General features: G+C 42.2%; 2 protein-coding genes across 4 annotated transcripts in view; both read left to right on the top strand.

The window, feature by feature from the left end:
* MICAL2 (microtubule associated monooxygenase, calponin and LIM domain containing 2) overlaps positions 1-7,890 on the top strand; it is a 185,209-nt gene extending 177,319 nt beyond the window's left edge. For both annotated transcript variants that reach the window (XM_083476265.1, XM_083476257.1), the window contains 3 exons: positions 2,051-2,150; positions 3,830-3,908; positions 5,615-7,890. In XM_083476265.1, coding sequence (XP_083332391.1) covers positions 2,051-2,150; positions 3,830-3,866 — 137 coding nt within the window. In that variant the 3' untranslated portion in view covers positions 3,867-3,908; positions 5,615-7,890. The remainder of the gene's footprint in view (positions 1-2,050; positions 2,151-3,829; positions 3,909-5,614) is intronic.
* A 3,966-nt stretch (positions 7,891-11,856) lies between these two features.
* Positions 11,857-12,384, top strand: part of PARVA (parvin alpha) — a 72,278-nt gene continuing 71,750 nt past the window's right edge. For both annotated transcript variants that reach the window (XR_014519835.1, XM_083478589.1), the window contains exon 1: positions 11,857-12,248. Coding sequence is in view for 1 of the 2 variants with exons in the window: in XM_083478589.1 (XP_083334715.1) it covers positions 12,113-12,248 (136 nt within the window). In the remaining variant the exon portion in view is untranslated. The remainder of the gene's footprint in view (positions 12,249-12,384) is intronic.

Genomic DNA, 12,384 nt, shown 5'->3' with positions numbered 1-12,384 from the left:
CCCCCCCCTTCTTCTTCTACTGCTTCTTGCTTGTTGTCTTGTTATTGTTCAGGCAGACCCTCTTTGTTCCATTGTTAACATTTATGTTGTGCTGGTGTTCTCTCATTTCAATGCAGTCTTCAAAATAACACTTAAGGGAGCAATTCCGCCCAGCCCCCCACATTCCCTACCACCCTGCTCTCCCCACCTGAGAATCAATGGCAACAAGCACTCCTTGCACACAATGGCAACAGAAAAACAGAGCACTGGTCTATTGGCACCTGACATAGGAGCCAACTCCTAGAGGCCGAGGTCCCTTTGGAAACTCCCCAATAAAATGTTTGACAGGGCATTGCCATTCAAATGCTGTGAGTGCACCACATCATGTGATCGATTATGCACGGTGGGACTTACCTGCCCCCTCCCCAATATTTTATTCAAGATGGCACCTGAAGACTCCCGGTCCACCAAATGTCATTGCCATGTGTCTGTGTGTTCACTAGGGCAAATGGGGCACTACCCCACTAACCTCAGCCTGGATCCACTTCCCTGGATTTTACAGCCAGTTGAGTCACACTGGCTGTCCTCCTCATCCTCCTGTATTTCAGTATTGCCTTTGTAGTACTCAGCAGGGAAGAGGGTGAACTCTGCCCTTCACTGGGTCTTGCTCCTCTACTGCTGAGCTTCCTGCCTTCTGCCCTACCAGCCCCAATGGACACCAGCCATGACCAGTGTGGGGGGGCAGGGGGAAAAGAAACTGCTTGCCACACAGAGGGGCCATGTGGTAAGGGATGGAGTAACTGTATGCAGATAGCATCACATTCAAATCAACATTAAATATCTCAATGTCCACTGGAGCTCAATAGTAGACAATTAATTACTTTGCTTCAGAAATGTCATGCTCTCACCTACTTGGTGTGTCTGGAGAAACTGAAGCTCCCGTTTCCTTTCCCGGTCCGTTGTAATTTAATTCCTTTTATTAAGGTTGGGCCCCCTCCTATTTATATTGATTGGTAGACAACTACAGAGGGAGCTGTTTTTGGGCAGTTTGTGATTATTCCTCATCTGTAAGTCTCCCGTGCACAATTTTTTCATAGGTTCTGCAAACCACTCAGGAACCCTATTAATTTTGTGGGGTTGCTTATTTATATTTATGTTGTCAAATGGGCAGTTCCAGCTGTTACATTGCCATTCACTCACTCTTTTAAAAATAATGTGCATTATTGCTTAATGAATGACCAACCCTTATTAGGTTAAGCTGTATTTAAGCAGGGCTGTGCTTATGGAGTTCAGGCGATTTAATAGGCATTATTACGGTAATTAGAAAATCATCACAGTTAAGCAATACTATCGAGCTGCAAAAGGTTCTGAATAACTGAATTTAGAGACAGGCCTGCAAACACTAGTCTTCCGTGACATTAATGCATCTCCCCTCTAATAATTGCGAGAGTGTGGAATGAAAGGCTCTTTTGTTGGTGGGAGTTTATTCATTAGCTACTGGACTGAATAAGAAGAGAACATGTGTCGGGGCGAAACAAAGTGCTCCAAAGGCTGATGAGCAAAATGAAGCTTTGAGGATCTCACAATTAGGGCAGCAACAATTCATGCATTAGAAGAATCAGAAATAATCTCAGTCCTATGACTAATGGGGACTCTTACTGGAAAACAGACCAGGTTGAGGGTGATCTGTACCTAAGCTTGTTTCATTTTCATTTTATTTATCATTATTCTGTTTGCCTTCCAAACATCTGGGCAGTGGTTTAGGGGCATGCCCACTGAGCTTCAGAAGTGCTATTGTATCAACTGCTCCAAGACTGCTCCTGACCCTTGGTGGGATTTCCCAGTCTGTGGGTCCACTCCCTACTGCATTAACCATTTTTTGGTTACCGGTACATATTTTAGCTGACAGTTTAGCAATTTTTCATTGTAGTGTTTGGTGCTTGTGTAATCCATTTTATTTTTTATTTTTTAATCAGTCTCTGCAGAATGTGATTTTTGGGGGGACATGGCAGTGTTATCACAGGGAGGCAAACCAGATATTGCAAATTTATTTTTTTAATATCTTAAACAGATTCAAGCACACAAGATGAAACTCAGCTGTTACATGAATGGTTTGAGCTGGTATTGGAGAAGAATAAATTAATGCGCTATGAATCTGAACTGCTGATCATGTAAGTAAGAACTCACTGTTTGCCATTAGTAGCGAAAATATCAGAGATGGGGAGAATATTCGCTTGTTCGAGGCAGAGGATATTCTTCCTGATGCATGCAGATGCCCATTATTGAACTAAATTGCTGCATTACGCCTTGCATAGCATATCGCCATTAAAGTACAGAGATAGAGTACTGCTCCTTCTTACATTATTGGCATTTGCAGGTGGAAGTGTTTTACAATAAATGAGCGCAAAAGCTACTATTGGTTTTAAACATATATTTACTGTTGAGCTAAAGAACTGTTAGCAATGGAGAATATGTTTTCCTGTGATGAATCCTTATGGGCCTTTAGGCACTTCATCCTCTGGAAATTGGTAAAAGTGCCAGATTATCGCCTTGGAAGAAAAAGACTCCCACCTGCGCACAATTTGTCACAACTTGAGGATGTGCAGATGTATCATTTTGAGCATGGGGAAAACAGTTTCACTGCTCAGTAACCATTTCTTTATATCCAACGCTTCATAGGATACTCAGGGCGGGTAACAATGATATTAAAACAACCCAAAATAAAATATAGTAAAAGAAATAAGCATCTAATAAAACAGCCAACAGCAACAAGAGATAATCAGCAGTAAATTCAATTATAACCATTAAATATTAACTATATTTAACCTAGCTAGGATTTAAGTTGGGGGGGGGGGCAGGACACTCACCTGTCATCATCCTCTGTCTGGCTCTGTCTAGCAGATTTGGAATGAAATGTTTCAACGACAGTTGTTTTAAATTACCTTCTTTTGACCCCAAGTGCTCAGAAACACCTGTCGAAAATCTTTCTACAATTTCTACTTTTAGTAAAGATTTTTTATTATTTACTTGATTTAGGAGGGGGCAGCTGACCCCCTGACTATGGCCATGCATACATGCCTGAGCAAAATAGGTGGCTCCTATACTGGAGCTGCAATTCTAATAAGTTTTGGTGCCATGCACACCTCTTGGAAAAAGGCATTTGAATTCCAGGTGCCACCACAGAGAAGGCCCTAGCTTGTGTCAGCACCCAATGTGGTGGGACAATGACACAAACCTCTCCCTAGAACAGTGGACAATACATTTGTACATATTTATTTTACATTTTTATCTTTCAGGATATATAGGACCATCTCATTTTCTCTTCACAACAATCCCACAGTTAGACTGAGAGGTGGAGACTGGCCCAAAGTTAATCAGTAAGCTTCTGGGCTGATTAACAACTTCAAACACTGCATTGCACTGACCCTAGGGAAGGGCCTTAGCTCAACTGCTTTGTATGCGAATGGTCACTGATTCAATCTTTGGCATTTCCAGGTAGGGCTCGGAATGTCTCCTGCCTAAAACCCTGGAAAGCCACTGCCGGTCAGTGCATACAGTACTGAGTTGGATAGATCAATTGGCCTGACTCAGAGTAGGGTGATTTCCTGTGCTCCCCTACATAATGCGTGAAGCAGCCTTTTACTTTCAGTCGTAGATTTCCTGCCATTGGTCTGATATTTATATTTCAGTGGTGGTAGTGATTCAGAAGAGAATGGAAGGCACTTGGCCACATGGACCTAGTTAGCCCAGCTCTTAATCATGCTGAAAAGGGCAAATGCTTTGATACCACCTGTTTGATAATATTAATGTTAAAGACTGATAGCTGAGCCTCTGTTATTCTCATGCCCAGAGCCAAAGAGCTGGAATTCGAGGATCATCAGAACTAACTGGAGAAGAGAGAGGGAGAAATGACCTTGATGGTAAGCAAAGTACTGAAGCTAACTGCATGGCAAGAGAAAGTTGCAAGATATTTTTGCCTACTGAGTCAATTGAGTTTTAGATGCACATGTCCCTTAAGAATGTTTGGGCATGTTAAGAGAGACATGCCATGTACAATCCCTACGATAGCCAGAGTTATTTTATTTATTTCTCACTCACTATTGAAGCCCAGGAAGGGGATTTCTTTTTCTAAATTCCCCTAAATTTAGAAAGCAGTTTGAAAGTTGTATTCGGGTCCTGCTGAAAAATAAACAGACCACAAGAGTGCAACTACTGAACTATGATTTAAAAAATAAAATAAGCGGATGGATTTAAGAGCAGAGAAGGGCAAGTGACCAGCAGAAAGGAGGGTCTCTTCTGCCACCAAATAATTCCAATAGAGGTTCGGAGGATACTTTCACCTCTGGTTTACAGGCACAATCTTAAATGAATGCTGCAGAGTCAAACTCTGCGCACACCCCATACATTTAAAATACATCCACACACACCTAAGAACTCTCACAGAGGAGATGATGATGAATTCTACTACAGTGGTACCTCAGGTTACAAACACCTTGGGTTACAAACACTTCGGGTTACAGACTCTGCTAACCTGGAAGTACCTCAGGTTAAGAGAACTTTACCTCAGGATGAGAACAGAAATTGCGCGGCAGCGGGAGGCCTCATTAGCTAAAGTAGTACCTCAGGTTAAGAACGGTTTCAGGTTAAGAACGGACCTCTGGAATGAATTAAGTTCATAACCAGAGGTACCACTGTACTTGGATCCTGCACATCTGACTAGGTAGCCTCAGCCACTGAGCAGTTTCCAACAGATATGACAACATAAGCAAACATTAAACATTTAAAACTTCCCTATACAGGGCTGCCTTCAAATGTCTTCTAAAAGTTGTATAGTTGTTCATCTCCTTGACAACTGATGGGAGCCCAGACCCTCTGCCTGGTTCCCTCTAACTCCATTTCTCACAGTGAAGAAACCACCAGCACTCTTAACAAACTATAGCTCCCAAGAATCTGGGAGGGAGGGCTTTAAAATGTATGTTGTGTACACAGACATAATTCAAGGTTTCTGTGTCAATTATGATTTTTTCTGAATAATCAAAAGATGAAGCTTCCGATACTTAAGTTGTTTTGTTTACTAAAAAGGGGATAGACTAGAAAAGACTGAATATATCTGAAATTTCTACTCAGAAGAACTGAATTTCAGATATCCAGTGATCTGTGCACTGGTGGAAAGGCCCCATTTGGTCATTCTCACATTACATTATGTGCAAGTTTTTGGGGATTTGAATGCTAATTTGCATATACAATATGAAGCTGGAGTTATAAATGAATATAAGATTCATTCCCTGTAGTTAAAATTTTATTTATTCTTAACAGAGTGACGTATCTTCTTGCCAGCTTCAAAGAACTGTAAAATTAGCTGAACACATTCCACCACCCCATACAAAGAAAATTTCTTTTGAGTCCAAAGCAACTCCCTAAAGCAGTTTATGATATATCATTGGAGACTCTGAATAGAAAAGATTACCCTAAAATAAAATAAAAAACACATCTCCTGACCAAGGCCTTGAGTATGTTGAATGCTGATATTTGAATCCCAGCAGGGCCACCTCTATCCTTTAACAAAATGAAGCAATTGCCTCAGGTGGTTTTTCTTTATTTACCTACTGATTTATTACATATTCTTCACCCTAAGGTTCTAGGAGTGGCCAAATTCATCGCCCACCTTGCCAGCCCATGCAACCATCCAGCTGCAGCCACACCCCACCTGACAAGAGATGGATTTAGGAGTTGTGACCAGTGGAAGAAAAAGATGAAAAGCAGCACTTGGGGAGTTTTAGAAAGGGAATTCAGAATACAAATTCTGAATATTGTACACACTGGCACCAGGCAAATATTTTCCTTTCCAGCATAGTGACAACTAGCACTGCAAGATCATGTTTAAAATGTTGTTGAAGAGGAAAGCCCTGCATGCTATGACCACCATGAGAAGAATGGTGTTCTCCTTACAAGTTCTAAAAATAGCTCTTCATTCACATCAACATATGCAAAACGAATAAATGAGTTCTATGCCTGTCTTGTCTGATATGTATCCATTGCAGAAATTGATGCTCAAAAGGTTTGTTTTTCACTTCCTGGAATTTAAATTCTGAGTGCTCTTGAAAGTCACAGAACTATAGTATTGATTTAGTTGAAAGCAAAACTAAGATTGTATCATTTTTCATTCGCCTGTCTGTATTTGTGATTGTTCCTTCTGCATGCTTTACTTCATGAATATGTCACAAAGCAAAGTGTTACAATTTTAAAAACAAGCATCACCCGTATAGCAACACATTAACCTTGAGCAGCATTTCTTGTAGTGGAAGAAGATATTCTTTAAATTACAGATTATATGTGTACATTGTAAGCAGCAGGAAAAGTGTTAGTGCATTTTTTTAAGCAATACAATTCACAATATGTGTGTACAGAATAGAAGGGACTGTGTCTACTAAGTAAGATTTAATACTGCACAGTGGCAAATATTTGCAATTTGTGCTGCTGAGTTATCAAAGGGATCATCTCAAACAAAATGTAGAGGGATCAAGTGAAACTTCTACAGCTTCTAACCAAAGATGGTGATGGAATACACTGGCAGAAATATACAGTATTGCAGTGGATTTTACATGGTGCTTTCACACCATGACTTGTACCACTTTGTGATCTTTAGTTTTGTGTAAAAGTCAATCTCAACACAAAGATGGGTCACCTTCTTGTAATGACTGTATTCACTAGAAAATGGGGGGGGGGGTGTTTTTGTTGCTGCTGAAGATATATCAAGATGATATATTCCAAATGAATGCTTTGACAAATCACCAGTAAAATCAGTGGAAGGTTCTGCACACCGAACTGTTCAGAGGATTGCAGCCCAGCTGGAAAAAACGATGCCTCGCATTACGGTTATTGCTTTATTTGAATACTGTTTGTCATAGCTGATTTTTTAAAACTTGTAGAAAAATTCAGAATGGGCCTCAACACAAAGATGTGTCCAGAACTCAGGGATTATTTCTGAATTATTTTTTTAATTCTAACTGGAAAGACTAAACTATGACTTAGCTTTGTAAGAGGTGCTTAATACTACTGCTGCATTTGGCTGGACAATAGTTTACACACAGCATACACAGAAAAGTGTGAAGTAAGTGAAACTCCAGAACCTGGTTGAAAGATAAAGAATAAAATGGATTCTGTTACAATGCATAACTTAATTTTATAAAATATAGCTTATTTAAGGCCCATGGTGTGAGCCCTGCCATAAGCACTCTCCCTTCAGCGCAAAAGGGCAAGAATTAACATATATTTTACTTTAGAACAAAGTGTGGTTTCCCATTACATATGAACTCCGGGAACTGTGATTTGTCATGACCAAATATAGTTAACAAACCAGAGTATCAAACCATGGTTTGATCCAGATTTATTTTTCACTAGAACCAAAGACAGTCTTCTGAGTTCACATTCAATGTTAGAACTGCCTTTTCTTCTAAAGTGAAAGCTTTTATTCTTCTCACAGCTGCAAGAGGAGATGATAGAAAGAGAACTATTACGAAAAATACAGAATATAGAAATGTCTTGGAAGGTGGTAGGAAAAAAGGATGGGGTCTCTTCAGTATTTATGTATTTATTGCATCATGTGGTGTTTACATAAAATTGTAACTTGTAAACATATTATCGTTTGGGGTTTACTCTTCTGCTTTGGTCAGTAACTGAAATTCAAATCATGAATAATGTTTTGTCAAAGCCGCTTTTACTGTATAAGGCGGAATGATACCAGTTCCTTTTTTAAAAAAGAGATGTACAGTATCTGAATTTCTCATTTGCACGTATGTGTACTGTGAGTTGCACACCATCATTGTAATATAAGCTACTCTCTGTTTAGTGTTCAAATGTACTTAAATGTCTTATTTGGATTATTAAAAAACTTACTGGTGACATGACAAAGTGCTATGAGTACAAGCCAGATTCATTTTTAACCAAAGCTGCTTAAAGCTTCTGAACCATAAACTTTTCTGTCACAGAATGTTGAATTATTGGAAATATTTAATGGAATTACAGGTGACTGTTCAGTTGCACAAAGGCCTGGCTCCTAAATTAAAAAACAAAAACAAAACCATAGAATCATAGAATTGGAATAGACCACAAGGGCCATCGAGTCCAACCCCCTGCCAAGCAGAAAACCCTGCACATGAACACCAGAATTACTGAGTTGTTTCACACACCTGGTTTGTTTGTGCAAAACCCTTTTTTACTGGAGGAGGCAAACCTGGAACAGAGCCCTAAATATGGGGTGGGAGAATTGGAGCAGGTTCAATGACACAGTCATCATTTCCCTGCCTACTGCTTCTCAAATTCAATTTCATAATTTCACTCCACTTTTGCCCCTAAAAGAGCAAACATTGGGAACCAAACCTGAGGAAAATTGACATTAGAAAGTAATTTAGAGAGAAGCAGCGTGAAACTTCTCTACTCCACATTGTTTTCCAACAGTTTTTCTTTTAAATGTCAGGGCCCACAAACATTTCTATAATTTAGTTAGTCCCCGAGTTAACAAATTCAGAATATTCTTTAATGCAGCTGCCAAATGGAAATACTTTCCTCAGCCTGGAATTTGGGTTTATTATACCTGTGCAAAAAGGACAAAGCCCTCCAATTAGCAAGATTTGTTATGCTCAACCTGTGTAGATGCTGTTTGTCTAATAGGGACATCCAGACCAATCACTGTGCTCAAAGTTTTCAGGACTCATCATAGAAAGAAAGCAATTTGAGTAATTATCTGGTGAACGTTTTAATGAGAACCATGAGGTTGGAAGTAAAAGGAATTTTGTCTCCCCCAGTGTGCCTATTTAGCCATTCTGATGTTCAGATATGATGAATAAGTATGTTTTAAACACACTGTCCATGTTCCAGTCCTTTAAATGGACTTTCTATATCCATCAGGGATCTGTTGTTCTACTTTGTACTATTATTGAGGTGTGAAGCGCTACAATCTGAAATGTAATTTTTGTTTACTGTAAAACAAAATGTATGAAACTTTTTTTTGAAGAATTACAGCTAATTAGTTCTTCAAGTCCCATTAAAAATTTTCTATATATGCTCCTGTCAAAAAATCACATGTGATAACACTATTCTGACACCATTCTAAACATTACTGGTCTGCATATATATATTCTGGAAACTCCCAGAATACTTATGGGAGGGTAGGGGGGGGGGAGTTCTGCTGTGCAAGCAGAAATCCTTGTCCTGATGGAACCAGTTAGTTGGATAGCACCCTATATATTTAAATCAGGTCACTGAGACTTTTTTCCAAGGTATCCTGGGAATATGTTTCTACAAGGACTTCTAATTCAGAATTTTCACCTTCACAAAACCACAGTTTACAGTGTGGTTTAAGGGAAATTATGGGAAAGTTATTAATTACCAAGCCCAGTGACCAATATCAAAAAGCTACTTTAACTCAACTAAGGCCTACCCATTTTCCCTTTGAACAGTGGACTCATACCCAGTGGTGTAGCATGGGGGGTGCCAGGGGTGCCAGCCGCACCGGGCGCAACACCTGGGGGGGGCGCGAGTCCAGAGGGAAGGGACAAGCAATCGAGGCTTGGTTGGGGTGGGGGGTCGTCGTCTCCGCCACTGCTTCTGTTTTCCGCTGCGCTGAGGCGAGCTGGGCGCGGCCAGGCATGCAAGCGCAGCGCGTGGCCAAGCGCTGCAGCCTGGGGAGCCGGCGCCTTAGCGCCTCGCCGTCGGCCGCGCAGCCGTTGCCCAAGCTCGACAACTCGTGGAGGGCGCCTCTCTCTCTCTCTCTCTCTGCCTGGAGGGGAGGGGCTTTCCCTGCTCTTTGTTCCGTTTGAGCAAACACAGCAACGAAACAGAGCAGGGTGGGCAGTAAGACCCTGAGGCAGAATGCAGGAAAGCAGCCGCTTCCTCTTTTCAGGTTTCCCTTCTCCGGTACCTACCCACCCACGTTTATTGCGAGGGAAATCTAGCTGACTGCAGGGAAGGGGTTGGGTGCATGTAATGTGTGACAAAGGCATCAGGTGTACGTCTTGGGTGGAAAGGGTATAAGGGTGGGGAGGTAGAGTGCATTTAAAAAAACCAAAACATTGTGGATTTAAACAAGGAAAATGTAGCATAATCTACTGTTTGTAAGAGCCCTTTGGGATTGGTTTTACCCATCTCAGACAGTTAGCTCATAGTGTAAATAAAGATGGCTGTTGTTTACATTTTTTTAATAAAAACATCAACAACGATCCTTTTGCACGGTCTGTTGTGCTGTGTTGCAGAACTTTTTGCAGTTGCAGGATTAGGGATGGTGTTCTGTGCTACAGTGGCATAGCGTGGGGGGTGCAGGCTGGGCCGGCCACACCGGGCGCAACATCTGGGGGGCCGCGCTCCACGGGTTAGGGGGCGCAAATTACTTGCCTTGCCCCAGGTGCTGACAGCCCACGCTACGCCACTGCTCATACCATACCAAAAAACTGTTTTTGAAATTGCCCTTGGATTCAAAAGATGTCTGTCTCAGATTCGAAAGACAGGGGAGGGGAAAACATGCTAAAATTCCCTCCCATCCTGTTCCACCGATGGAGCTCTTACCATCAGGTGAGCAACACAATTTATTGGATACTAAGCACTGCAACCAATGGACATTATTTCAAAGGCTCTACTCTGAGCATGACTTAATCGAGAACTCAACTTTTTTGAGTATAGGTTTGAGTAAAACTTTGTAAAAGGTTGTCCTTGTACAAAGTTGAAAACATAAAGGTAAAACAGGGAAAAAAGAAGATATAAAAGATTTTAGCAGGTACTGTATTTTTTGCTCTATAAGACTCACTTTTCCCCTCCTAAAAAGTAAGGGGAAATGTGTGTGCGTATTATGGAGCGAATGCAGGCTGCGCAGCTATCCCAGAAGCCAGAACAGCAAGAGGGATCGCTGCTTCCGCTGCACAGCGATCCCTCTTGTTGTTCTGGCTTCTGAGATTCAGAAATTTTTTTTTCTTGTTTTCCTCCTCCAAAAACTAGGTGCGTCTCATGGGCGATATAAAGCCCAGTCTGGAAGCACCCATTTGCAGGGACAACTGCAGAAAAGCAGCTCAAGCAGAGCAAAGGAGAACAAGGATTTTGCTATGCACATTAAAATCACATAAAAATTGTGACTAAAAGCTGGGAAAATACTGTGGTAGAAGGGATCCTGGCTCTGATGAGGTTGAAGGACTTTTGCATTAGAATCCCTTTAATTCTATATATTTACACTACAAGCCTCTCTTCGTATGCCTGTTTACTTGAAGGTCCAGACCAAAACCATCCCTTTCATACCCTCCAACATTTATCCAATGAAAATAGGACCGTCCCATTCCATAATGATAAATTTACTATTTATACCCCACACATTGTTACCCCAGCATTCTGGGCATATATTAAAACATTTCAAAAAACATTCCCTATACAGGATTTCCTTCAGTTGTCTCAGGGGTCAGATAACTCCATACCCTCCAACATTTCTCCAATGAAAATATGGACATCCTAAGGAAAAGTGGAACATTTCGGGATCAAATCAGAAACCAAGACGGTGTCTCTAAACCAGGGGCGTCCCTGGAATACAGGGAAACTTGGAAGGTCTGCCCTTTACATCCTAGGAAATATTGGGGCTGCAATCCTGGAATGCAAGACCCTTCCATTAACGGAGAAGCCCTATTATAAGAACGCGAGAGGCGGGGGGGGGGGGTGTTTCGCAATGGAAACCTGCTTAGGATGCCAAAGGCGCACGGCTCCTATTTCCACGTTTTGCGTGCAAGACTAATGGAAGGAGCAACTTGTATCCCAGAGAGGTTATTACAGTATTGTAGGGCCTGAGGTGGGGCGGCGTTGGCCTGGTGAGTCCTAGCTGCCGAGTCGCTGCTCTGAGCCCATGTGGGTAGGAGCGAGCGAGCGAGGCAGAGAAAACCCTTCTCTGGGTGCGCGCGGGAGGGAGAGAGGCAGAGAGGGAGGGAAGAAGGAAGGAGGGAGGGAGGGAGAAAGAGAGAGCAAGAACAGCCTCAAATGTTTGGAATAATTCCGCTTCCGTTGGGAATAGGGACCAGCCGCTTGTGAGCGACTCCAGCGGTGACTCTCCTCTTCCTCGGCGAGGCTCCGGCGCGCTTTCCCTGGGACCCCCAGCAGCACCTCCGCCATGGCCACCTCCCCTCAGAAGTCGCCCTCGTCCCCCAAGTCGCCCACTCCCAAGTCGCCCCCATCCCGGAAGAAAGACGACTCCTTTTTGGGCAAGCTCGGAGGCACTCTGGCCAGGAGGAAAAAAGCGAAAGAAGGTAAAAAGGGGGGGGGGGCAGAGAGAGAAGTGTGTGCGTTGGTGTGCCAAAGGTTTCCCACTTTTTCTGCGCGGCGCCTTTAATGAGGCAGAGGGAGGGGCATGGAGGAGAGAGGGAGGCGAGACGGGGGGGGGGT

This window comes from Podarcis liolepis, assembly GCF_965112155.1.
Source record: "Podarcis liolepis genome assembly, chromosome: 1".
NCBI lineage: Eukaryota > Metazoa > Chordata > Lepidosauria > Squamata > Lacertidae > Podarcis > Podarcis liolepis.
This window is presented reverse-complemented; position numbering and strand designations above follow the sequence as displayed.